General features: G+C 38.6%; 1 protein-coding gene across 1 annotated transcript in view; it reads left to right on the plus strand.

Moving 5' to 3' along the window:
* The window catches only part of spock1 (SPARC (osteonectin), cwcv and kazal like domains proteoglycan 1), a 363,926-nt gene that overhangs the window by 170,208 nt on the left and 166,746 nt on the right, over positions 1 to 26,972 (plus strand). Inside the window, exon 4 of the mRNA XM_036577816.1 lies at positions 16,763 to 16,771. Within this exon, the coding sequence (XP_036433709.1) occupies positions 16,763 to 16,771 (9 nt within the window). The remainder of the gene's footprint in view (positions 1 to 16,762; positions 16,772 to 26,972) is intronic.

The following is a 26,972-nucleotide window of genomic DNA, read 5'->3' on the forward strand; positions in this document are numbered from 1 at the left end:
AGAATGGCTCTAAATGTGTGTTATTTCCATTCTCAGTTATTGTTGTGTATGTGTGGATGGAGAAGCCTGCGCTTTCATCATAATGTACTGTATTCACGGTCTTTACTTTGTGTTTATTTTTGCTTTTAGGCTACTTCCTGTTTTTCTTATGCCTATAATTAATGCCGCCTAGTTTCAGCTGTGACCTCTAGACTCAGAGAAAATTTCAATACCCATTTTATTGCTCTGTCGGGCGACTTTCATCATAAAGGGGAATAATCTTAAAAGTGTAAAACTAACAAACGGGAAAAAAAGAATGCATAGAAGAGCATGAAATGTGCTCATAACTGGCAGTACCTCGTTCATTGTAGCCACAAAATGACCTCTATGGTGAGAGAGAGTGGAGAGGGGTGGGGGAAAGAGAGAGAGAGGGAGAGAGAGAGTGGGAGGGATGATGAAGGATGATATGAATGATTAATTGTGTTTACTCTCTGCGAGGGGCCAGATTAGCTCTTCACTCTGATAATGACCTCATTACAACACGCACACACTCACACGTTTCTCATCCTTATATTGTCTGGCACAGACACAATATTCCGATACCCGCCAAAAAAAAACAAACAAAACAAAATCAGCAGCATATACAATGATGGAATGGCTAGTATATGTGTGTGTGGCGACAGGTGGACCGGACGCATCAGTAAACATGATGGCGTTTCTCTAATGCCGATGCAGAGAGACTGACACATTCCCCAGAGTGACCGCAGCCCTATCAGGAGCAGCTTGGTTTGGATGTCTCTGTCACCCCGAGCCTTGCAAAAATCCCCCTGACTTTCCAAACGGCATTCCAAACAGCACCCAGGACGCTACAGACGGGCCGCTTCCATTCTGCCTTGAGTGCAGAAGGGGATTGTGGGATTACTCCTGGCACATTTTAGAGAAGGCTGTGTTTGTGTGCTAATCCTCAGCACTGATCCGATACAGCAGCGCTAACAGAAAGAGCCGCAAGGACAGGACGTGCAGTCTAAAGCAGCGCTGCCTTTGAGCCCTGCTCCTTCACTCCAGCCCAAAGTGGAAAATGTGGATCATTCTACCGAAATGGTTCAAAGTCAGAGTTGAAAACACGGTCCAGACTTTTAAATGACTTGGACTTTAGACTAAAATCATTTTGCTTTTAATGACCTTATGCCTTAAATATGTTTCTGACTGATTCTTGAAGAGCGCTAATCAGAATTCCACTGTTTCCATGTACCTTTAAGGATAGATTTTACTTTTTGGCAAAGATCTAAATGTCCTAGCATCTGTCTGCCTCATGTGTCTCTCTTTTTAGGTTCTAATACTGGCCTTCTGCAGATACGTTCAGTAAATGCAGAAAAAATAAACAGGCTTCTTTCTCTTATGATGTTTCTAAACTGTGAAACTCAGTTACGCTCTTTATTAGACAGTCAAGCTTGGTAATCACTCTGAGGAAACATTTTTAAGTGTATCTCGTTAATTTAGCACATGTTGTTGTTACCTAACAGTAACAGTAATAGAAGAAAATTAATAACTGAACTTTATTTTCTTTTGTTACTGTTGCTGAACTTTATCACCTATGGTTGTATGCAAAAGTTTGGGCACCCCTGGTCAAATTAAATGTGGATTTTCCAAGTGAAAAATAAATTAACACGTTCTCTACCGTGAAACACTTCTGTGCATTTTAATGCACAGTTATTGTTTATTTGCTGAATTTAACATATTGGGGATAAGAATAAAACTTTTATGGCCTGTGCAAAAGTTATGGATATTTTATGGTTTATATTTTCCCAATATGTTAAAAAAGAAAGAAAGTTTGCACTAAAATCTCAATAAAGCATGTGTTTACTCATTTTTGCTTAGAAAATCAAATCAACACAATATGTAATTTTTGTAATATGTAATTATTATTATTATTATTATTATTATTATTATTAAGGTTGATTAAATCTGCACTAATCACCTCAAGTGGTACAGCTCAGCTAACTGGAGAGCTAATGTGTTTTGTAGAGAATATCATTTAGTGCCGGCAGAATAAATCTAGTGTTGGTTGACAAAACATGCGTCCTTCTCTTAAATGCATTACCTTTAGCACTGCTGAACCATGCAGCCCTTTATGTACAAGATTGATCTGAAGATGGACAACAGTGACAAAAGTGATGAAACGAGGACTTTTGTCACAGTCTTTGTTTTTTTTTTTTAATTGTCTTTTTGTTTATTTTATTGTATTTTATTTAATCTTTGTGTTTCCTCCTATTACTATACCTAATGGCTGCTATGCTTAGTACAGTCATTTTTAAAAGTTTGAGCACCTCTGGTCAAATTATGTTTTGTTTTTCTCAGCGTAAATAAATATGTAAATATGGCATGTTTCTGCAAATTTTAGTGTGTTAATGTTTCATGCTTATTTTTCCCCAGTATGTTAAATTCAGCCACATAAACAGTAACTGTGCATTAAAATGTGCAGAATTGTGTTCTCTATAGAGGATGTGTTTACTTATATCCACTTAGAAAATTAACAACACCTGTAACAACACCTAAACATAACCTGAAAATAACGGAGAGGAAATCTGAATAATTAAAACTGAAATAATCAGTTTTCTTCATTAAGACCAGTGAGTTGTCTGATGTTCGATTTCATGTTTTTCTTATGATTGTTAAGGCAAAAACACACACACACAGTAGTCTTAACGAGCAGAGAATGATTGTGTGTATGAACTGTGTGTGAGTATGTGTGTGTGAAGCACTAGGCTGTTAGATCAGATCAGATCAGATAGCGTGGGAGCAGAGAGACTGAATTTCTCTCACTATCTCTCTGTCTTTCTCTCTCTTCTTCACACAGAGTGAATTCACCTTCTTTATCTACACTACACTGTCAGTCTCACACTTCCGCTATCTCTCTCTCACTCTCTGGCTGTGTCAGTGGACTGGGTTGGGTACTGGAGCGTTGCTGTGGCAGCTGTTTGTGTGTGTTTGTTTTCCTCCATTTTTTAGGATGTTACTAATCCCTCCACTTTTATTCATCTGTCTACCTCTCTGTCTCATTGTCAAGTATATGTGTAGAAGAGAGGATGTTGATTTTAGTAAATATTTTGTTATTGTAATTATTAGATTTAGTAGATTATTAGTAGTTTTGTTTATGCAACCTATTTACAGTTTACAGTATTCATCTAATTATTGTTTTTTTATATTTTATTGAAAAGTTTTCTAAGTAGGTTTTCATACATTATTGTAGAATATTGGCTATAATATTCTTTAATGCTGGGTATCCATAACAGCTATAAAAACAAAGAATAAAGATGTCCCTGCTGAAGGTCTAAGTTTAAACATGGGGCACCATATTACTTTCAGTGCTGTCAGAGTACGTGATGCCCAGTTATTTTAGTCCACCACAGTACAGTAGGCCTCTAACACTAATAACCACATTTAGAGCCAGAGTGATGGGTCCTCTGTGAAAGGGTTATATAAAATACCAAACCCATTGCAGGTCTTCTTGTGTCCTTCATTCCAACACACTTCAGACAGGAAGGCAGCATCCAACAGCCCTAAATAAATGGATGGATGGATGGATGAACGAATGGATGGATGGAAGGATGGACAGATAGATGGATGGATGGATGAAGTGATGGATGGATTGATTGATTCATTGATTGATTGATTGATTCGTTCATTCATGCAGTAACAATCTCTACTCTTCTGGCAAGGTTTTACATATTCTAACATTGTGTGAGGATTTGATTGCATTCAGCTATGAGTGTATGAGGGGTGTCACTGGCTTTTTGAAATGGAGAGCAGAGACCGTAGGCTTGAGCTGAACAAGCAAAATCATCCTTGCATTCAGCTCCTGTTTGGGAACACATTGGTTTCCCAGCAGAGTACAATAATAATAGGCAAAGATTTTTAGAGATCAAACGCTGACTGTGGGCCGACATTGCTCAACATGATTATCGAGCACTCGTGCTAATACCTCAGATATGCTAACTCATTTGTGAAAACCCAAATGTGTCAGTTACTGGAGCGAGGAGAAAGTGCGAAACTGAATTTACCCAACTTCTTATTTGAACTCTCTGTTACACCTTACATGTCAATAGAAAGCGCACTTTAGCCTTGTGGAGAAAACACGAGCCACAGCAGCCGCTTCTCTCCACAGGATTCAAGCAGTTCCTGAGTGCTGATTCTGAAGGAGTAGAACAAATAACTCACTACATAGAGATGTTTATTGCTTCTGATTTGCACCTCTATTCGGTTGTAGGGAGTCCTGTTTTTTACAGTTTGCTAAAGGAGTAATTGAGCCGTGTTAGAAAATCCCCGCTCACACTCATTCATCCGGAGGGTCACCGCCACAGTTTCTATACAAACAGAAGATCTAATTGGAAATTAACTTGTAATGTTCAGTTTGTGTAATATTGAGATGCAGCCTTATGGTTTACATTTTTTCATTTACTTTTTAAAGATATTGCACTTTTGTCACTGACAATCACGGTTGTCTTTTTGGGACAATGACAGGAATTCCAAAAAAAAAAACTTTACAACAAAATTTTTGGAATTTCTTACCAACCAACCAACCATCCAACCAACAAACAAATGTTACAGTTATGTTATTTCAAACTCTATTAATCCCTAAGACAAATAACTGTACAAAACACTGAATTGATACATATGTTGGGAAAAGCTATGCAATTTACAAGGCACTAATAAGAGACATACTTATAAATTATGTTTGTGTTTAAGCATCCAATCTATGTAAAAATAGCTTTGGCTACACAGCACAAAACACAGTTAGTCATGTTCCCAAAGAGGTGTCTGAGGTTAGCCCACTGCCGAGAGAGAGAGAAAATGCCTTGCTTCAGGTGTCTTTGGAGCTGGAACAGAGTGAAAATAAGGGCTGGCTGGGGTCCTGTTGGGCTGGAATGTGGATCTGTAACTCAGCAACTCTGCTTTAGGTGAAATAAGTGGTTTGACACATTTAATTCCACCAACTATGACCAAGAATAAATCTTGTATTTTTTGCTAAACTTTCCAAAACATTTTACATGTGGGACAGTCCAAGGATTAAAATGCATATACTCAATAGCTGGGACAAGTTTGGGGTTGAATGGGTTACAGTTAAAATTATGGTTAACCCAGAGAATATTTTTATTGCTGAAATGTTGATCTTTGATAGGTCAGAAGGTGTAATGGTGATTGTCTATTGGAGTCTTAGCATTAAACAAGAAGAGATATGAGCTAGTTCTGGCCTAAATAAAAATTGTAATAGATATTCACAGCATCAAAACTGAGAAGGATCCTAGTCTTGGATGTGAAATGGTCCTAATCATATTGAGAGTCCTGTCTTTAGTTCAGTTGCAGATGAACATGAGTGATATCATTTAGTCATATGTACACTTTTATGTATTTGTTCAAGTAATGTTTACCCCTGCAGTGAAGGGTCCCAGGTATTTGAGTCACCTCGAGCCTTGTGGCCTGAGGCTGGCTGAGGCAAGTGGCAGTCAAAGTCCCCCTAGACACTGGCCCCACTTGCCCAGTCAATAATCCATCCCTTCATTGGGGTCTTCTGTTCAGGAGACGTGTCTGAGCAGCAGGAGACTTAAGCAGAGGTGATCTTTGTTTTACTGTTTAATCTCAATGGGCCTCATTGACCAATATTTTCATAGTTTTTAAAATTTGTTCTTGAGAAAAAAGTTGACAAATCCCAAATAAGAAAATATTGGTAAATATCAGAATCTGCGTAACTGTGTAAGTGGGCTTTAAGAAGAAATTTCTTCTTAAAAATGGCCAGTGGATGAGGCCCATTGTTGTCTATGAGAAACTACAGATAAATTAGGGAGATCTATGTTTCTTTCCTATGGGTAGGACTGGAGGTGGGGTTTTGAGAAAGCATGCACAGCCACAATAGATGTTGTAGGTTTTTTTGACAGTGGGTGGTCCTATCTTTTGTAAGTTAGTCCATCTCTAAATATTGGAATGCTGTGCTGCAGTTAGATGTTCTGATGTTTCTATTGTCACATCACTGAATTGATATAAAAGTCTGCAATCAAACCCCTGCTTGAAAAATGAGATCTCTGAAACTTTGGTGACTACAAGCTTATTGATTTATGGCAAAAGCTTTTGTTTGTGTGCATGAGAGAGAGAGAGAGAGAGAGAGAGAGAGAAGAGAGAGAGAGGGAGAGAGAGAGAAATGTGTCTGTTTATCCAAGTTTATTCTTCTTGTGGGTTGCCAGCATGCCTTTCCCCAGATAACTATAGAAACCACTTTAGCCAAAATCATTGTCTTATTTCCTTTGTTTCACCTAATATGTTGTCACACCATTTTAGTTCATGCATTTACAATAACCTCGACATCCTGTAACACCTATATTTCTCATTTTTCAGTTTTTCTTAAAGGGCCTCTCTCTCTGCAGTGTGCTAACCTGATGCTCATCACTGTGTGTTGTGCAGCCAAAGCCATTTTCACATGGATTAAACCCAGTGAGAAAAATGCTTTGCCAGACACAAACACAGAATAGGGCTGCATGTACCGAACAGGAAATTACTGTCATCCTACATCCACACACAAACCCAGCAGTGTGCGGAGGACCATTCAGTGTTCATTCTCTCCTCCACTGGTCTGAGAGACAGGTGTGTTTTTAGGGCACCTACACACATGAAGCACTTAACAGCTAACCCTTGCTCCCCTAAGACAGGCACACACACAGAGTAACACTCAGCCTTTTCTCACTGCCATCAACAAGACACTGCACTCTTTCTGTCCCTTCCTCTTGACAGCCTTTGTGATGCTCTCAGTTTTTAATGTGTATGTGTAAACCTTACACCTGGCTCAACATTGGCCTTCATACCCAAACTTATGACTGCTTTTAAAGTTTACAGTTAGCAGTAAAGCTTGCATCTGGGTCAGTTGTAAAATTTGTTCCCATTGGCAGTGATTTTATCACAGATATGGTGGTGTGAGTGTGTGTGTCTGAGTGTGTGTCACATAGAGAGAAAGAAAGAGAGAGACAGAGAGAGAGAGAGAGAGAGAGAGCGATACTGTAGTAAAAGCCAGTCTGTTTCCTGAAACTGGTTTTATCAGACCATTCAATACACATTCACACTCACTTCTTACTGTAAAACTTCAACACCAATGTGTGTAACACTCCTGACAGACCATGAGAAGTCTAAGTAGCTACTTACAATCCATGATAAATCCTATCATCATCTTAGAATCACCTCATAAATCGTTACAGTATAAGTGTATGCATTACAGAAGAATAAATAACCAACTGCATGTAGACCACAATAATTCTAACAAATTTCCACCAGACCACAATAACTAACAATAACAGACTACCTCTAGACCAACAACAGAGACTGTGTAGCCAGTAATAACTCTGACCAGCTACTTCCAGTCCATAATAACTTAAAGCAAGTGCCTTCAGACCATGAAAACTCCAACCAGCTGCCTATAGACCATGCTAACTAGCTGCCTATAGACCATATTAACCAGCTGCCTATATGCTACAATAACAAGTTGCCTATAGAATACAATAACTCTAACCAGCTGCCCATAGTCTACAATTGCTCTAACTAGCTGCCTATAGACTGCAATAACTCTAAGCAGCTGCCTATAAATTACAGTAACTCTAAGCAGCTGCCTATAGACCATAATAACACTAACCAGCTGTCTATAGACCAAAATAACTCTATCCAGTTACCTATAGACCATAATATCTCTAGCCAGCTGTCTATAGACCATAATAACTCTAACCAGTTACCTATAGACCATAATAACACTCACCAGTTGTCTATAGACCAAAATAACTCTAACCAGTTGCCTATAGACCATAATAACACTAACCAGCTTTCTATAGACCAAAATAACTCTAACTAGTTGCCTATAGTCCATAATATCTCTAGCCAGCTGTCTATAGACCATAATAAATCTAACCAGTTGCCTATAGACCATAATATCTCTAGCCAGCTGTCTATAGACCATAATAACTCTAACCAGTTGCCTATAGACCATAATATCTCTAACCAGCTGTCTATAGACCATAATAACTCTAACCAGTTGCCTATAGACCATAATATCTCTAATCAGTTGCCTATAGAGTGTAATAACTCTAACCAGTTGCCTATAGAGCGTAATAACTCTAATCAGTTGCCTATAGAGCGTAATAACTCTAATCAGTTGCTTATAGAGCGTAATAACTCTAATTACTTGCCTATATAGCGTAATAACTCTAACCAGTTGCCTATAGAGCGTAATAACTCTAATCAGTTGCCTCTAGAGCATAATAACTCTAACCAGTTGCCTATAGAGCGTAATAACTCTAACCAGATGCCTATAGAGCGTAATAACTCTAATCAGTTGCCTCTAGAGCATAATAACTCTAACCAGTTGCCTATAGAGTGTAATAGCTCTAATCAGTTGCCTATAGAGCGGAATAACTCTAATCAGTTGCCTATAGACCATAATATCTCTAACCAGCTGTCTATTTCCTACAGTACTCATGAGGTTGACCTGTCTTTGAAACTAAGTTTGATAAAATGTTTTCATCAAATCAAGCTTTTTACCCTGATTAGCTTTTCCAGACACACATAAACTGTAGACCAGTGTTGAGGACAGAGTGGGGTGTTTTGCTGGAAAAGGGTTAGGCAGTTGAAGATGTAAAAACGTTAAAGGGACCATTTTAATAAAAAGAAATGCTAAAAAGTCGAAGAATGAATAGGAGCTAGCTGGCTGTAGTTGAAGCCATTGGCTGTAGTTGTGATAATGGCACTTATTGTCACTTATTTTAGCCATGTTAACATTTCACAGGTCTGTTCTTTAGAGAAGAACCCAAGCTTCGTCGAACAGTTTTGTCGTATGTATGCATGTGTGTGTGTGATCTGGTTTTATCTGTATATCAGTGTTTGAATGAAAGCTTCAGATCCATGGGGTCTCTCAGCCTCTTGGGCAGGGGTCAGGAGTGAACGGTGTTGATATCAACTTTATCTGCTTTATCTCCTCCCTCTGCTCATCCCTCACTTTCTCTCAGCATTCCTTTTTATTTGACACAGTAGGGGATGTCACTGGGATATAAAATCATCAGCCACGAAAGAGAGAAAGCAAAAGAGAGGAGGATGAAAAAAAAAATCTCCTAAAGTCAGCTGTGGTTAGAGGCTGGTTTGTAGTCTGAATGTATTCAGTACTGGTTAAAGATTCAGATAAGTATCTGGTGTCTAATTTTCCATTCATTTCACTGAATGCTCTTGCAAAACATTGCTAATTAATGTAGACAGGTTATCCATACAACCATTACAGCAAATACAAGTTAACTGAAGCAGATAATAGTAAGTAATTGGCCTACTGCAAAATTCCATAGTTAGGCTACAGCAGAGAATATATAATGATTATTGCCATGTAGAGTGTTTGTTGATCTACCTAATTGACTGTGTATCTGTTTGGTATTTGACCATGGTGACCATGCAAGTAGTTTGACCATACAAGTTTTTTCCCCAAAAGCATCTTAGCACAAAATGATTCTTAAATTGCAGAGTGAGCATCACACTGAACACTCTTTATACCTGTTGAGTTCATCTAAACACTAAGGGTGTTTTCACATTAAATTAAATGTGAAAAGTCTTGTTAAATGAGCTAAACTGAGTTCTGTTAAAGTGAACCGGGCTCATTTTGGGGCTGTTAAGAGGGGTCTGAGTTCATTTGGTGTGTTCACATATACACAGAAAATGAGTCAGTGGTCTGAGACCACTTCAGACACTGAAACAGCCCAAGTGTGAAAACGCCTTAAGATGCTTTTGGGAAACCAGGCTCTGGCCTATAGTGCATTCATACCATATAAGGCTTTCGAATAGTAAAAGCAGTCATTGCTAACAGTGCATGAAAGTGAAAAGTCACCAATTAGCATTATGCCAATAGCAATGCTCATACTAATTAACAGCTAATAGTTGCCATTCAGTGTTAGTATGATTAGCCAAATATTAGCAAGATTGGTTGATTCATAAATGCAGGGCCCATATACTACTTTTTGTATTTTATATTTCCACTCATGAGGTCCACTTATGATATTTGAGTGAGTTTATGTACCAAAAACAGTGATTCATTTTCCCATGACCATGTTTATCCCTCAGAACTAAAAAGGCTGTTTTAGTTTCTTTGCCTTGAAGACTGATCTATGTAAATGAGAACTGTTCTGACTGGCTGCGTTGTATTGTGTCTCATTCAAGAAGCAATCCGAGCTAAAACACTGCTTATAACTTCAGTATGAATGGGTGGAAAACTGTTCTAGGCTGTAAGCTGAGTGTTGATTTTTGACATCCCAAAATAATTAATTGAAAATGAGGTTTTCACAGCTTAATTTCCACATACATTTCCATGTATACATGAGAGTGAATGGCATGTTTTGAAACCTTGATGATGTTAAGAGAACTCTTTTATAACTCAGACTCTTTTATTTTTAAAGACTGCGGAATGTTTTTCATGATGTAGGCCTTTTAAAGCACAGTGATATTTAGAGTGTTATTTGGACATTAATTCTTGTTTATAGTATCTGTTGCTAATATACATTTTTAACTGTAGTTAAATTCTGACTAATGTTAAATTCATTGGACTCTCAAGCTCAGGAGGAAGAGTAAAAACACTTCTTTATATACACTGCACATGTTCTTAACTTAAGGCAGACATGAGCCAGATTGCCTCTTTCAAACACACTGACCCTCTTAAGCAGAAAAGCAGGAAATGACATAGCCACTGGGAGAAAACCTGGCTTTAACTCTGCACTGTGTCCAGTCGTTTCCCCAAAGGCTTTCAGTTCTACATACTCGGACTGAGTCAGAAAATAATAAACGTAGATCTCTCTCTCTCTCTCTCTTTTTCTCTCTCTCTCTCTCTCACTCTCTCTCAGTCATCTGTGTTTTGCATATGATGTTGAGCATTCAGCTTTTGCATTATTCATCTTAGGGCCACCTTCATTTCATCCTGTGATTAGGAAAATGACGGAATACCAAGGGAAGAAGCAAGAGATAGGGACAACTAGGAAGGTGGAATATAGACCCATAAAGAATTAAAATGACTGAAATCATACCAGCACACAGGGTTGAGCGACATGACAATATGATATTGTTATTAGAGATGGACGATAATACTGGAGTCATATCAGCACAAGGCAGATAACTGTTAAAAATGCAATCGGTATTAAACTGATGATAAGATTTGGCTGATATTTCAAACTATTTTATTTCTCTGTAAAGCAAATCCAGGTAGGCTACACTCTCAGAAAAAAGCTATGAAACTGTCACTGGGGCAGTACCCCTCTTGTCACTGGGGTGGGACCCTCAAGGGTACATCTCAGTACCTTTAGTCAGGGAACATAATTGTACCATAATCCATTGAGATTATATTTTCTAAATTGACTGACTCCACACACCCCGTCTCGTCTCCAGGCTTTTCATTTTATTGTTCCGTTTTAAAACGTTTGGTTATGAAAAAATACAAATACGTACTTTTCACCTGGAAAAACGTATTTAAGGTTCACAATTAAACCTTAAAACCACTGTTGTACCTTTGAGGGTACATTTACATTGTTTGTACCTTCATGAAAAATTTACCTTTATTTCTAACAGTCTAGGTTTAGTTTCAGTTTTGTACATTTTATAAAAGCATATGAATCTGTGTTAACAGATATGTGCCTGACAGATATTGGATATCAGGATTGGACCAAAATCCACACTCACATCTCATTTACAAAGATGGTTCACCAAAGAGACATACTTTGAAAGTTTTTTAGGGAACTAAAAGTAGTTCTTCTATGGCATCACACAAATAACTCCTTTTTTCTACCTTCAATTGTAAGATTGTAAGGTTTTCTTAGACCTTAATCTTGTCTCATTTTTACTTACATAATTGGCATTGCAAATTATTCTAAGACCATGTCCATGAAACAGGCCCACAGAGTTGTCAAGGACATCTTTTTCCTGCTTTTCTGTCTACTCTATAGACCTTTTGTAAAAATATTAGATAATAGCATGATGATATTTTTCTTACCTATTTTAAAAAATCTAAATGTTTTCAAGCAAAAGCCACCAGAGGAAGGAAAGTGAAAACCTGACAACAGACTTTTTTCCCAGAGAGAAAACAACTTGCTATTACACAAACACTTGAATTCAAAGCAACGCTGGCAGCTAGTCTTTTTTCACCCTCTATTGTTTTCCCTTTCATTCCATTTACACTTAAAAGCTGTGCAGGAACATGAAATAGGGAGGGATGAGAAAAGAGGAGACAAGACACTTTAATCAGTGTGCGCGAGAGATTGAATTATTTCACAAATGAAAGGAGTTTGGCTGGAACAGGCTGTTTCGGGGGAGTGACTGAAGAGGGCAGTTAAATCTTTAATGTGCGATCCATGCATTTAATACTGCCAAAGGGCAGACAAGGTCAAATCAACCTGTTCTACTGGAACGACAGCCAGCATTAAAGCTTTACTTTAATCACACCAAGAGCATTTACTAATGATTCATTTATTGCTATCTAATTAGACAAGTGCCAACCTGTTTGACTGCCATGAGCTATTACTAAGACATCACCTTACAAAGGGGAGAGCTGCGCGGCCGCAGTGGTGAATGGAAATGTGCTGAAATTCATCACAGGCCTTGTTTGTTTGTTTACTCTCTCACACGCGGTCACACACATTAATAATGATATGCTTTCTATTATTCCTCACATAGATAAGCAGGTTTATTAGTTTGCTCTACACTCCCGCAGCGCCGAGACAAGTGTGGATGGCTGCAGGAGATAGAGCAATGTGGAAAGGGTGAGAACCATATTTTCAGTGTTCATTCGGCTGTGCTGGATTTTATCTGAGTGTGTGTGTGTGTGTGTGTGTGTAGGGGGGTGTTAGTGAGAGAGCGTGTTAATAATCATAATTTAATGCCCGATAATATGAGCACTGATAATGAACTCTTGTGTGCCGCACATCTTCACGAAGTTCTAGCAGGATCGCGCACATGTGAATTTGTTGAAACCTCACAGTTATTAATAGAAAGACAAATTTCTCCTTCTGTTTTTAAACCTGATCTAATGCTCTAGGCAAAAGCTAATATTTAAGCCCTGAGTTAACACACTATCTAGCTAATATGCTAGCTGTGACGCAGTGATACCTAAGCTGTGCTTATAGTGTACTGATCTAATGCCCTGAGCTAAGTTTGCTCCAAGTTAACTACAAACTAACACACTATGTTAGCCTGAGCAAATGCACCAACTATGAATTAACTAGCCATAATTGAATTTTACAAAGCTGTGCTTCACTGTGTTCTGATCAAACACTCTAGCCACAGGCTAATGAGAGCTCTGAGCCACAAGCTGCGAGATGACACATGGTACAGCAGTACAAAGCTGTGCTTTATAGTGTCAAAGTATATAGTGTTTATAGTGTCAAAGCTCAACCTATAGGCTAATATGTTGGTCTACACACTATATCCATGAGATATGTTAGCCCTGAGCTAACAAACCAGCTACAAATTACCATCAGATGCATCTAAAATCAGTTTCAGAACACCTGTTAAACCATTAGAATCCTTTACACTGTGATAACTACCCTTCAGGAAAACTCAGAATACCATTACTGGCTATTGGACACCACCAGCCACAAGCTAACACACTAGTCATGATAGAGTGATACAAAAGCTAGGCCTTCTAGCAGAGATATTATAAATGAAGAGGCTGGTCACTGGTTAAAATATGAATCAGAAATCTCATAACGCTCAACATGGCATCTGTTTACAGATAAAGTTCCATCCTTCAATAAAAAGAGCTAATCAGCTTGCTGGCTGAGCTGCGAGTGGAGAAGCGTCGACAATAGTAGGGAAAAGCCTCCTCGTTGTGAAGATCTCATTTGTGTGCGTTACTGAGGCAAACAATACAAACTATTTATGAGGTTTTTGTCAGATTTTAGCAGTGATTTCAAATATAATTTTGAAACAGTAATTTGACCTTCAGTTTTAAGTATTTTGGTCTCTTCCCAGTCAACAAGATTGGAGTCTGTTATTGTATGGCTGGAAATAACTACACAGTGATGTTGCAAAGATGGTCACAAAGTGAACAGACTTTACTGAAAGGATGTTGCTAATAGTGTACTAATACTACCATATCTAAATAGCTACATACTAACATGCTAGCCATGACCTATGGATACAAAAAGCTGTGTGTTGTACTGATCTAGCACTAGCCACAAGCTAATATTGTAGCATGGAAGTAACACACTAATACAGTGATACAAAAGCTTTGTTTTATAGTGTACCATTCTAATGTTCAAGCCATCAGCTAAAGATGCTAGCCCTGAGCTAGCTATGACAAAACACAACGCAATGTGAAGGTGTGTTTAGTTGCTTCTGTCAAACAGCTGAATGGAGGAGTGTGTGGGGGCAGTGTTAGTAAGAAAGTGTGTTAATCTAAATTTTATGGCTAATATGGGCACTGATATTGAGCCTTTTTGTTGTCACATGTTTCTGCACAGCTCGGTAAATGTAAGCTTGTTGAAACCTCACAGTCGTTAATAAAAAAGTCAGACAGCACTTCCCTCAATTCATATAAAGCCAGTCAATTCTGTAGTTGTTATCACTGCTCGCATTCAGTCTCCACAGAGCGGCATTACTTGTATGTTTCATTAAATGTGTAGTGTAGTAACAGGGTTGCCAACCTTGGTGAGGTGACTGGAGTGAGATTTTCAGGTGACTGAAGTCAGACTGGATTGCGGTTTTCAATTGCACATCAGTAATTTGAACCACAGCTCTAACACAGATACAGACACCTCAACAAAGCCATAAATAACACTAAATACCCGGTACAGGTTTGTTGCAAGCTTAGTTACAGCAAAGTAGAAACAGCAGCTGTTTCTACTGGTTTCTACTAAGTTTTCAAATACCATCAGGTGTTGATAATTTTAAGCAAGCATAACTGGCAGTTTTTGACAAAGGCAGGCATACTTCATGCTGACCACATTTTGGCAAAGCTTTGTTTACCAGTCGGTCTGCATCTCGACCCTCACCTATGGTCATGAGCTGTGGGTAATGACCGAAAGAATGAGATTGTGGATACAAGCAGTAGAAATGAACTTTCTTTGCAGGGCGACGGGCAACATTCTACTTGATAGGGTGAGGAGCTTGGTCATCTGGAATGAGCTCAAAGTAGAGCCGCTACTCATTTAGAGGAGCCAGCTGAGGTGGTTCGGGCATCTGATCAGGATGCCCCCTTGGACCCCTCCCGGTGGAGGTTTACCAGGCATGGCCTATTGGGACAAGACCATGGTCGCCCTAGGACCCGCTGGAGGGATTATGTCTTCAAGTTGGCCTGGGAGTGGCTTGGGGTCCCCCAGAATGAGCTGGAGGAAGTTGCAGGGGACAGGGTCATCTGGGATTCTCCGCTTTCCCAACTGCTACCGCAACCTTATCTGGACTAAGCGGTTAATGATAATGATGGTGATGATGATGATGATGACATTTTGGAGCAACATATCGCTGCTGTTGGAACAAACCTTGTATCTCCATTTTTGTTGTTTGTCAGTTTTTGACATAATTTGAAAAAGGTAATTTCCTGTTACATTGTTTGTAAATTCCATGATGAATGGACCAAAAGAAATGGCCCAAAATGACTTGGAAAAAAGTCTGGTTCCATTGACTTACATTAAAAGTAAAGTATGTTTTTTGCTTCTCCTGTAAAGTTAGAATTTTGGAACTTCTATATGTGACCAAAGACCCTGTATGGTTGTGCAACTGATAACAAAAGAATGACAAAAAATTCCACTTTTAAAGCTGAATCATTTGTTGTCAGTGGTAAACTTGCTTCTGTCCCAATGTTTTTAGAACGTGTTGCAGAGTGTATATTCCATAAGTCCATAAGGTCATCAAACATTGGGTTTCTGAACTGTGTTCAATGTAATAATGGTCAAATAGAATTTAATAATTACTGCTTTCTGTTTTTAATAGCGTTTCATGTACTGTCTCAAACTTTTTTTGGAATTGGGTTTGTATGTATGAGCGCAGATATAATACAAAATGTGCCTTGGTGCACCTGCAATATGCGTCCACAGTTCATCCAAATGTAACATTTTATTTTCGCTAAGATTGCAGCGTATCACACCAACTGCTCATAGCCCCTTAATACATGGAGTTCTTTCGCACCAAAACATTCTGGTTTTCTTCCTTAACTAAGATAAAAATGTTTGTGAAATGGAAACACAGACTGCACACAGATAATGAGGCCACATGATGCTGTATTTTGCATCACATCTTCTCACACGTGTACATCTGATCCTGAGAAATTAAATAGTGTTATTCTAAACATAAACTTTCTTTCAGCATTTCAAGGCCTCCGTCTAACCACTGTGTCTGCTGTCACTGTTTAAAGACACAAATGCAAGTTTCTATAAATCTGTAAGACAGGAAAATTAATGCAAACTTTAGTAAATCAAGTGAAACATGTAATCTGCTGAACATGTAATATATTCACCTTACCTATGTTTTGTACAGTCCTTCTTCAGACGCGTATACATGACGAAGTGATGTGTATTTTGCCCTTTTCCATGTACATGACTAGGAAATTCGCATGTAGGCTTGTGCGCCAGTTTTGTGTGACATGGACAGAATGTGCCACAAAAGGCTTAGCAAACATCTGGTCCTGTGTGTTTGTATTGGAGCTCTATATCTGTTTTCCCTTCAGACAATAACAAGTACCTCTCTCTCTCTCTCTCTCTCTCTCTCTCTCTCTCTCTCTCTCTCTCTCTGCTTACATCTGAAGGAGGTAGAGGTAAGTTTTTGCAACTAAGAGAGCATCTTTGTGTTTTTTCATTTGATTTGAGCTTTTTCACCCCTCCTCTTTGTCTCACACTTTCACTGCTTCCTTCTTTTATCCTCTCTCATACTCTCTCCAACATCTTCTCTCACACTCTCTCCCTGTTTCATTCTCTGACGTTCTTACACATATTCTCTCTCTCTCTGTCTCTCTCTCTCTCTTTCAAATACATATTTAGACACATAAATGACTTCTCTTTTGTCTCTCTTATTTTCCGTGGTCTTCTCTGCTTTTTGAGGTTAATCATGCGTTTTATCTGCATTTTAATGCTAATGAGCATGTCCCGCATTTGCATACTATATGTGTTTGGTGCATCTCACAGGTAATTCAGGGGATTTATAGTAAGCAAGAGAGATGTTGTTGGCAACATATTCTACAGTATGGTAGGTAAACTAGTAAGTATGTACAGGAGTACTTATACAATACAATAGATGCTCAGTTAATTTCAGTTCAGTTAGTTTTCTTGGCATGACCATATTCATTTACAGTATTGACAAAGCATCATCAAGAAGGAACAAGAAAAATGCACATTCAGAACCTTACAGAGTAAAAGAACTCAAATTAATTTGATAGAAGAATCCCATAAAAGAACAGCAATAATAGCAGTTTGGAATTGAGTTTTAAAGAAAATCAAGGGGAAAATAATTAATAATAAGTAACATAAATACATAAAGGTGTTTACAACCAGGACAGTTTTTAAAATCTTGCATGTGTGTGTGTGTGTTTCCCACATGTACATACATACTAAGTGTGCACCAACTTGTAAAAGTACTACTTATAGGTATTACAGAAATTATTGTATTGAAGACCCAAGTGCTGCTGTACACATTTTCACATAATTTGATTTTTAATCAAATGTTTTAATTGGGTGGCACGGTGGCGCAGTGGGTAGCGCTGTTGCCTCACAGCAAGAATGGCCTGGGTTCGATTCCCAGCCGGGCGACCAGGGTCATTTCTGTGTGGAGTTTGCCTGTTCTCCCCGTGTCTGTATGGGTTTCCTCCCACAGTCCAAAAACATGCAGTCAGGCCGATTGGACATTGAGTGTGTGAATGTGTATGTCTGTCTGTCTGCCCTTTGATGGACTGGCGACCTGTCCAGGGTGTATCCTGCCTTCCGCCCAATGACAGCTGGGATAGGCTCCAGCACCCCACCGTGACCCAGAAGGATATGCGGTTTAGATGATAGATGGTTTTAATACAACAAAAATAAGTAGTTTCTAGCCATGAGCTAATTTTTAGCCCTGAGCTAATGCACTCGGTACGAGTTAACACACTAGCCAAAGTACAATACTAAAGCTGTATATATAAAAGCTTATTGTGTACTTATCTAACACTACAGCTACAAGATCGTGTGTTAGCCCCAAGCTAATGCACTAGCTATAAGCTAGCATGCTAGCCGTAATACAACAATACAACAGCTGCACTTTATATTGTAGTGATTTAACATTCTAGTCACAGCTGATGTGCTTGCTATGAGCTGACACACTGATAGAATGATCCAGTATGATGTGTTATGACTATGCAGTGAAGTTTTGTTCATTTTTAAATTTTACAGTCACACTGTGTCCTTAACCACAGCGACCAGTCTATGTGGCCCTAATGAAGGCCTGAACATGGTTTGAACAGATTGAGAGAGGTTTTGGGGGTTTGCAGAAAAGATTTGGGTGACTAGACTGGTATATGTCAGCAACATTAGTCTTGTAGCTCCAGCACTAAACTAAAGAAGCAAAAATTGGACACCAACCATGTCTGGGCTAATTGACTACAACTAGAGCAAGTGGAAAATTGCGTAAATTAGATTTCTCACCAAATCATTCCTTTAAGCAGTCATAAGCTCCTTTGAGTTTGCAGTAATGATCCCGTGTGTGTGAGGTGTCAGTAGAAATTCTCTCTGTGAATTGCTCTTTGTGTCAGTTATAGTATAGAGTCCTGCACGTCTTCTGTCTTAGCCATTTAACACCACACACACTCAGCGCATTTATCCTCACGCGCACACCGACAGAAGACCCTGCTGTCTGAGTCCACGCTTGACCTGGCAGGCCTGCGGGATCCAACATGCCACTGTGAACCAACATCAGAGAGAGAGAGAAAGAGAGAGAGAGAGAGAGAGAGAGAGAGAGAGAATGACAGAAAAATCAACAGGAACAAACAACAAACACGCAGCAGCCAGGATGAGTTTATTTCTGATGAACTGTGGAGAGATTTCTCCTTTCCCTCCTTCACAGCCGCCTCACCGCAGTCAACAAGAGGGGCACTGTCCACTCCATTAAGTGGACAAGACAACTGAGATGTGTTTGTTTGTCTGTGTGGGTGGGTGACGGGTGATTGGTATCTAGTCTTAGAAACCCATCACGCGCATCCAGGATTTCAGGTGGTAATGCGTAAGGACGTGGCTAAAATATTTCGGCCCTGGGCCTGAAGGTGTCCAGCCACTCTCATGCCATTGTTTATATGTCCAGTTTACTGAAAATAGGAGCACACACAAGAACACAGATCCAGTTGTTCTGTTTATGCTCCATAGGTCCTTGTGGCCAATGCTTTAGCTACAGAACCTGTAGTGTGTAGCCCTCACAGAAGTCGGGTCAGTGTTGCCTTTCTTTCATGTGTAGCAGATGCTAATGTAACTGCAGCAGTTGTGCTGTGGTAGTTCACACCAGTGAGTAAACATCACCTGTAGTTGTGTCCATAAAATACAACCAACTGCAAGGACCCTCACACAAAATACTACCATTTAATATAGTTCCATAATATGGTTTACTATACTTTACACTTTCTGTACTCTTTAGCTATAAGAAACAAGTCCAGAACCACTGTAAATATACAGGACATACTGAATGTTCATAAAATTACGGTGATTTTAACACTAAACACAGTCTTATGTACTGACCACCTCACATCAAATTACATGTTCTGTTGATTTTTGTAAGGGGAAATAAGTTAACCCATCCTCTGCAGAGAACCAAATTAAAAATGGAAATTTTCTGCTAATTTTACAGCACAATTTCTGTTTATTTGCTAAATTTAACATATTGAAAATAAATAAACAAAGCATAACACATTGAATGTGCCATAATTTTGGACAGACATCACTTTGTTTCATTTGATGTGTTAAATTCAGCAAATGAACAGTATTTGTGCATTAAAATGTGCAGACATATGTTCTCTGTAGAGGATGTGTTACTAACCGTAACTTAAATTCATACAAAATACATGATTTGACCATACGATGTGAATAATTTAAGAACACTGTGCACTAAAGTTCCTCATTAGGCTGAACAGAGTTTTGTCAACATTCTGCAAAGGTTGTTCAACCTAGCAACAGTTGCTATGATTTGTGGGCAGAACATGGATAGGTCAGTTGATCATTTGAAGGGAATAAGGGCTGTTAGTGTGGGCCGGCTTTTTTAATCCTGGATCTAACCAGCAATGACAGCAGCTGGCATGCAGCACTTTCTCTCTTTTACCTTTTGATAAAACTGGAAAATAAAAACAGAAGAAGAACATGCAGGTGTTTTAGTGCGTAGGACAAGTGCTGTTTTAATGGTGCTGCCTATTATTCCATTGTTCTAATTAATTGTATGGCTTAACAGAGCTCGCTGAGGCCCGTGTTGAAGTGGTTTCTGGTCTAAAAACATTTATTATTAGTTGAGTCTTTTTTTCAGACAACCAAAATTTAATAAGTAACACTTATTATTAAGCTCTCTCTCTCTCTGTGTGTGTGTGTGTGTGTGTATCTGTCAGTGCAAGCGAGTCTGAAGCCCACCAGGGAGAGTGAACAATAGTGTTTGATGAGCTCCAGACATTTTTAGTGATTTTTGCTTTTTTGTATTTTTAAAGTGAGAAAAACCAAAGAAAAACAGTCAAATATTGACAAGATTATATAATTTATTCATGAAAGTAACCTAGTTAGATGGTAAAACATTAAAAGAACTGAGACAAGCTAGCATAGTGCAGCATTTAGCATTTTTTTTCTCCAGTAAATAAAAGAACAGCAACTGACAGACATTTTAAGAGGATTTGCATATTGTGTATGAGTATGTATGATGGCTGGCTGTTTGTGGTAGTTATCAAATGCTAAGCAGTGTAAACCTCATCTCTTTGGTCAGTTGGGCATCATTTGTGTGAAGGCTGCATCATTACCATTAGCAGTTCACAAGCAGCTTCCCTTTAAATTCTATAGAGAATTCAGAGTGGCAGACAGCAATACAAACTGATAAAACAATGAGAAAACCCAGGTAAACATTGCATTAACCTGCAACCTGGCATTCAGCTGTATTATTCAGATCAGAAAATGACTGATGTGTAAGGACAGTCAACACATTGTTTGAGAATGGTGAAATAGACGAAAGCAGATTTCCAACATCTACCAAGATGGCACGGTAGTTGTGCAAGATATATGCAAGACGCTGTACCCAAAAACTGTAAAGGCGCTTTTCTCAGTCTTAAAATGTTTAAAGGAGGTTTGTCCCACTCTTTTGAAAACTGAATATGAGATTCCTGAACCACGTTAGGTAGAAAGAGAAACAGAGCTCTTACCGCTGTAAGGGCTGCACTTAGTTGGCACTCTGCTACACCACTATAGCTCAAATCAAGGACAGCCTCCCTGCTGAAAATGGAGCTAGTAGAACTGAGACCCACATGACCACCAGCACGGACACAGAGCTTCTCCCTGACCAGCTCAGCTCAAATCACAAACCATCTGAAGGTGTGAGCAGAGAACATGCTCCAAGAGAGAAAATGAAATATGAACTATAGGCAGAAGTGAAAGAGGAACTGTAGAAAGAGCTCTCAGTAGAGTTTTATATAAGGTCTGAAGTTTTGATCCGGACCCCAGTTATCGTTCCGACCCAATAATATATTGAGTCATGGCATGACCTGATCCAACCCACAGCAGCAAGCTTTGACTTTGAAGTTGAAGATTGGTACAATGAATTCTTCAGTGGTTGGATGTACAGTTCTGTGACAAACCATAAACTCTAAATTATGGGGAGGTATTTTTTATTATTTTGAAAGGTTCTTCACACTTCTGCTCTTTAGAAACCACCTTTTAAGAGTGTGCAGTAGAAAGAGAGACTGAGGTTGCCATTTTTATCCACTCCAATAGGAAACAAAATCCTTTCCAGGTTGAATAAATATGATATCCTGGAACAAGAGATGACCACCAAGTAGATCCCAGCTACATGACCGTCCATACCCTACAAACAGAGCAAGAGAGGACAGGTCTGCAAAGTGGCAGAGAGACCCACTGCACTGCAAAAAATGATATATTGGCAAGTGAAATGATTTTAAATCTAGTCAATATGTGTAATACTTCTTATTGAGAAACTGTTAAAAGAATATTATGAGATTATTCAACCTATTTTTTGACGTTTCACTTAGTTATATACAAGTTATTTTACCTAGTGACATTATCGTATTCTATTGGCAGATAATAACAAATTTGCTTGTTTTAAGTTCATTCTTAAAATAAGCAACATGATCTGCCAATAGAAAGACAATTTTGTTAGATAAAATTACTTAAAACAGAAAAAAAACTGAAAATAAGTTAAATAATCTTACAATCTCATAATAACACACATTAGCTATTTTGACTAAGATGATTTCACCTGCCACGGTATGTATTGCAGTGCAGAGCTTTTTCTAGCTTAAAAATTTACACTCTTCTGCCCTGCAAAGAACTCCACCCTGCCACCATCCAGAGTGTTACTCTCTAGAGGGTGTGTCTTCCTATCTAACATGCACCCAGCTCACCAGTCCCGCCCAATTGGCGTCTATGACTTTGTGTATCTAAACGGTCAGAGAATTTGGAGGATATTCTTACACAGTGATGTGAGGAGAATCGTCAAGACTACAATAGCACAACCAGCTACACATCATTTAAGAGCTCAGTCACGCATAAACACTTTCTAAGGCCCTAGTGCCGTGGCTAATTAAGACTTCTCTCCAATAAGCTGCTACCTGACAAAACAAAGTTTCTGACCTGCAGCTAATAAGTAACCCCCCTAGTGGCCATTCCACCAGGAGAATGGAAACCGACTTGGGTGTAATCAAATAAAATATTTACCCCCTAACTCTGTTATCATATGAATTAGAACATGCTTGTGTCTCTGTTGTGACTCTATGCTGAGCTGCTAGTGAGCAATGAGTGAAAGAGGAAGAAAAAGAGTTCAGAAAGAAAATAATTGACTCCCATCAACAGAGACAGCTGTACCACAATAAAACCACAGCTTTGTTCACATAAAAAATTATGTACTATGGCTACAATAAAATATAGCTTTTAAACGCAGTAAGAACTCTTTTATAAATGCTGACTTGCTTGCTCATCTGAAAAGTGATTTACCATTCTGGACAGTTTAGTTACAACACCAGTTTCTAATATTCAGTTCAGGGGTGGCTGGGAAAGCGTGTGAAGTGCAGTGGAACAGTGGCAAGAGAAGGGCCGCTGACTGTTGCTCCCACTGACAACGCGTGGCACATGTTATAGCTGTAATGTAATAAGTTTTAATAACCTTTTCATGAACAGTGTAGCTAACCAGGCAGAAAGCTGACCTTTCCAGTTAACTTCTCTGAATTGCATCAGATCCTAGCTTAGCAAAGTAGCAAAAAGAAATATTAAAACTGACATTTTTCTACATAATATGCATAAATATTAGTTCATGCATAACAGTAAACCATAACAGATTAGAGGACTGCAGCAGTCCTCCCCTAAGCACAAAACTGCAGTTCACTCTCTGCTGTTCCATGATTCAGCCATGATTCAAGGCACAGCGAGTTTATTTATATAACATCTTTCATACATTACGATCATTCAGTGCTTTACAAATGAGAAACTACAAAGATAATTCAAAATTTTATAAGATGTAGAAGAGAAATTAAAGGCATGATTAAAACATGATTAAAACAATAGATTGTAAAGATAAGAAATGAAACATTAAATTAAAATAATAATAATAATAAGTTAGTATAATAGAATGTCATTAGAGGAGAGAAGTGCAGTAGAGATAACTGTTTCAAACAGCTGAAAGCTGCTCAAATAGGAAAGTGTCTAGTGTTGCGGCTCTTCTCATACTCTCTGCTAACTGGTGGCATTGAAGAGCATCAGAGTATCATCAGGCTAATATCGCTGCAGCATTTCAAATAAATACACTGGTCCTGCACCATTAAGCCATTTATAGATCAGTAGTAGTACCTTAAACTCTATTCTGTAACATACAGGTAGCCAATGTAAGGATTTAAGGGAGTGATGTATTCCCTTCTTTTAGTCCTAGGGAGAACTCTGAGAAGCTGCATTTTGAATCAAGTGGATTAGTGAGCTGCAGCAGTCCTCTCCTAAGCACACATTTTGTGATTCTGACATGATTCAAGGCAAGGCAAGGCTGTTTGTTTGTCTTTTCTGGGAGTCCAGTTAAGAGACCATTACTGTATCAGTCCTGCTAGAAATTAAGACATGAATGAGTTTCTCCAGGTCTGCTTTAGTCAGAAAATCTCTCATCTTGTTGGTGTTCTTAAAGGTGATAAATTGCTGATTTAGTGACAGTTTGGCTTCCCAAATAAAAATAATCTCTGTTTTATCTTTGTTCAACTGCAGAAAGTTTTGTCCCATCCGGTTAGTGATGTGAGTCAAGGGGACCATAGTTGTTTGGGGAGAGGACCAAGTAGAGCTGACTAATATGTGCATAGCTGTGGTAAGATATTCCATAGTCTTGTAGGATTTGGCCAAGAGAAAGCATGTAGAAATTAAATAAGAGCGGCCCAAGAATCAAACCTTGGGGGACACCAATCGCATGTATCAAATTAGGGATGGAACTATACTCTCCAGGGTGGTAGATCACCAACAGCAGGGATAGGCAATCCAGAATTGATCTGTTCAGTTTAGTTCTGAGGTTGTATTCCAGAGATTTATCTAACATCTTTAAACAGAGAGATGAATTTGGCCCTAACAATTACTGAGGCAATTATAAATTGTAATGTTTAAAAATGGCTTTATTAATCATAATATCTTGGGTGGAAGTCAAACTGGATTTTTACCAAAAGACTGCACTACTAGTTATATTAGACCCTACACATCCTAAATGAGAAACATGTTTTTCAAAATGAAAACTAAATAAATGCATACTTAGTTGATTTCAAAAGCGCTTTTGATTACATTTGGCACCAAGGATATAAGTATTGAAGGAGATAAAACATATGACCCACTTAAATCAATGTCCAAGTGTGGTGTAAAAATTGGCAATAAATGAACAGATCTCTTCTCCCATGAATCAGACAGGGCTGCTATTTAAACCCAACACTATTTGAAATTTATTAAATTATATTAGGGTCTACTGTAGAGTCTGGAGCTGCATAACAGTAGCACTAGACCTGAGCATTGGCAGGAAATCTAAAAAAAAGTGTGATGTTTCTAAAAGGATGCAAATCTCAGGGAACAAAGCCCAAATTAATATTAGACACCAGTGAAATGAATGCCTTCTCCAGCTTTAATTATATCAGCATGAAGAAATACTTCTTGATTTTCCAGGCATTGAACGAATGGAGAGAAGCAGCATGCAGGATGTTAGAATTTGGCTAAAAATGTTGAGTCAGTAATTGAACCAATTGCCCTTTATGGCAGTGAAATGAGGCGCCCTCTTAATCAAGAATTTGGCAAATGGGACAAGCCCCCAACTGAGAAACACACCGAAATGCTCATAGAAATGGAAAAACAATTAATTCAGGGTGAAATTAGAACAAATAGCATTATAGAGTGTGTTTCCACTCCACAAAGCATTGAAACCTTTGGCACCAGAAAACTGGAACTATGCTTTATTTTTCCACTGGTCATCAGTTCAGTACTGAACGTTCTCCTTTTATGGATTTTTGGCATCTACTCAAGATTGGTACCAACACGACTCACAAAGGTGCTCTCCTTTGTCTTTTACAACACTTGCGGCTAAAGCCAATGAGAAATTAGCAAATTCTTTATCCATGCAGGTCACCAAGTGCTATTATATGACCAATAAATGCTATTATATGAAGAAGAAAGTAGAATGATGTGTTGATGTGTTGAGTGCTATTTTTAGAATTATTACTAAGAGTTTGCTAAGGTGACATGAGCTAGTTATGAAACTAACAAGTAAAAGCCAACAAGTTAAGCCAACTAGCCAACACAGTAACTAATTAACCAAATTAACCAGGCGTTTTAGAGTAGCAATGACAGTCAAATCATTGATCTTGGTTATTATGATTGTTCCAGCTGTTTCAAGCAGGTGGAAATTTAAGTAGAACCAGAGTGAGTTTTGTTGTTTCCCATTTGATTCAGTTCTTTTTTTTGAAGGTGCTGTGAAAAATGCCCACATAGAAACAAAAAGAGTAGACAATTTCTGGAAATGCTTGAAAAATATGGGCATTTGGGTATTTGGTTACCGTATACCCTTCTGCTGGGGTACTAAGCATACCGAACAGGGACGCATGGGCAGAGCTAGAAATAGTACACACCATTGATTGGTCAAACACAGACGTCACAGAATCATCTGACGTCAGATGACCAGCATTTTTGGAAAAAAAAAAAAAGCTCTAGCTAGCCACAGTGGCTATATGTGACTTGCTAGATGCTAACAGTAGCATTGTGTGAAAAATCATGTGACCACTATACAACCTCCAGAAAACCCTGCCTACTTTCATGGTTCTGTTGTGTGATGAGTAATGGACACAGATACGACCAGGGTGTTGAAAGTTCTGGGTTTGGATTAGTAAATGGACCATACTATACCACAGTGTCCTTATAGAAAACATCTGTACTCATTATAAACATCAATATAAAGCAAAACTAAGAATTCAGGAATTAAGCAAAGAAAACACTCATTTCCCTCAGCCTGTTCTGTTAGTTCTTTAAACTCACTAACACACAGCTAATGGCTCAGGGGGAGGCCAACCTACAAAACCCAATCAACACCAACAAAACTGCAATTTCACATTAAACAAAAATTCAACTCTTATTGGGAAACAAAATAACAAAAGGGCCTAATCTAATCATGGGTACACTGCCTGAAGATAAAACAAGATACTCTCAAAGAATTGTTTACGAAGAAAGGAAAAAGTGATAAATATCCCAAAAAGAGCAAACTTTCAAATATTGAGGAAGCTTATCTCTTAGTAGAAGTGCTGAACACCGGCAGCA

The sequence above is a fragment of the Colossoma macropomum genome, unplaced genomic scaffold, assembly GCF_904425465.1.
Source record: "Colossoma macropomum unplaced genomic scaffold, Colossoma_macropomum, whole genome shotgun sequence".
In the NCBI taxonomy this organism is placed as follows: Eukaryota; Metazoa; Chordata; class Actinopteri; order Characiformes; family Serrasalmidae; genus Colossoma; species Colossoma macropomum.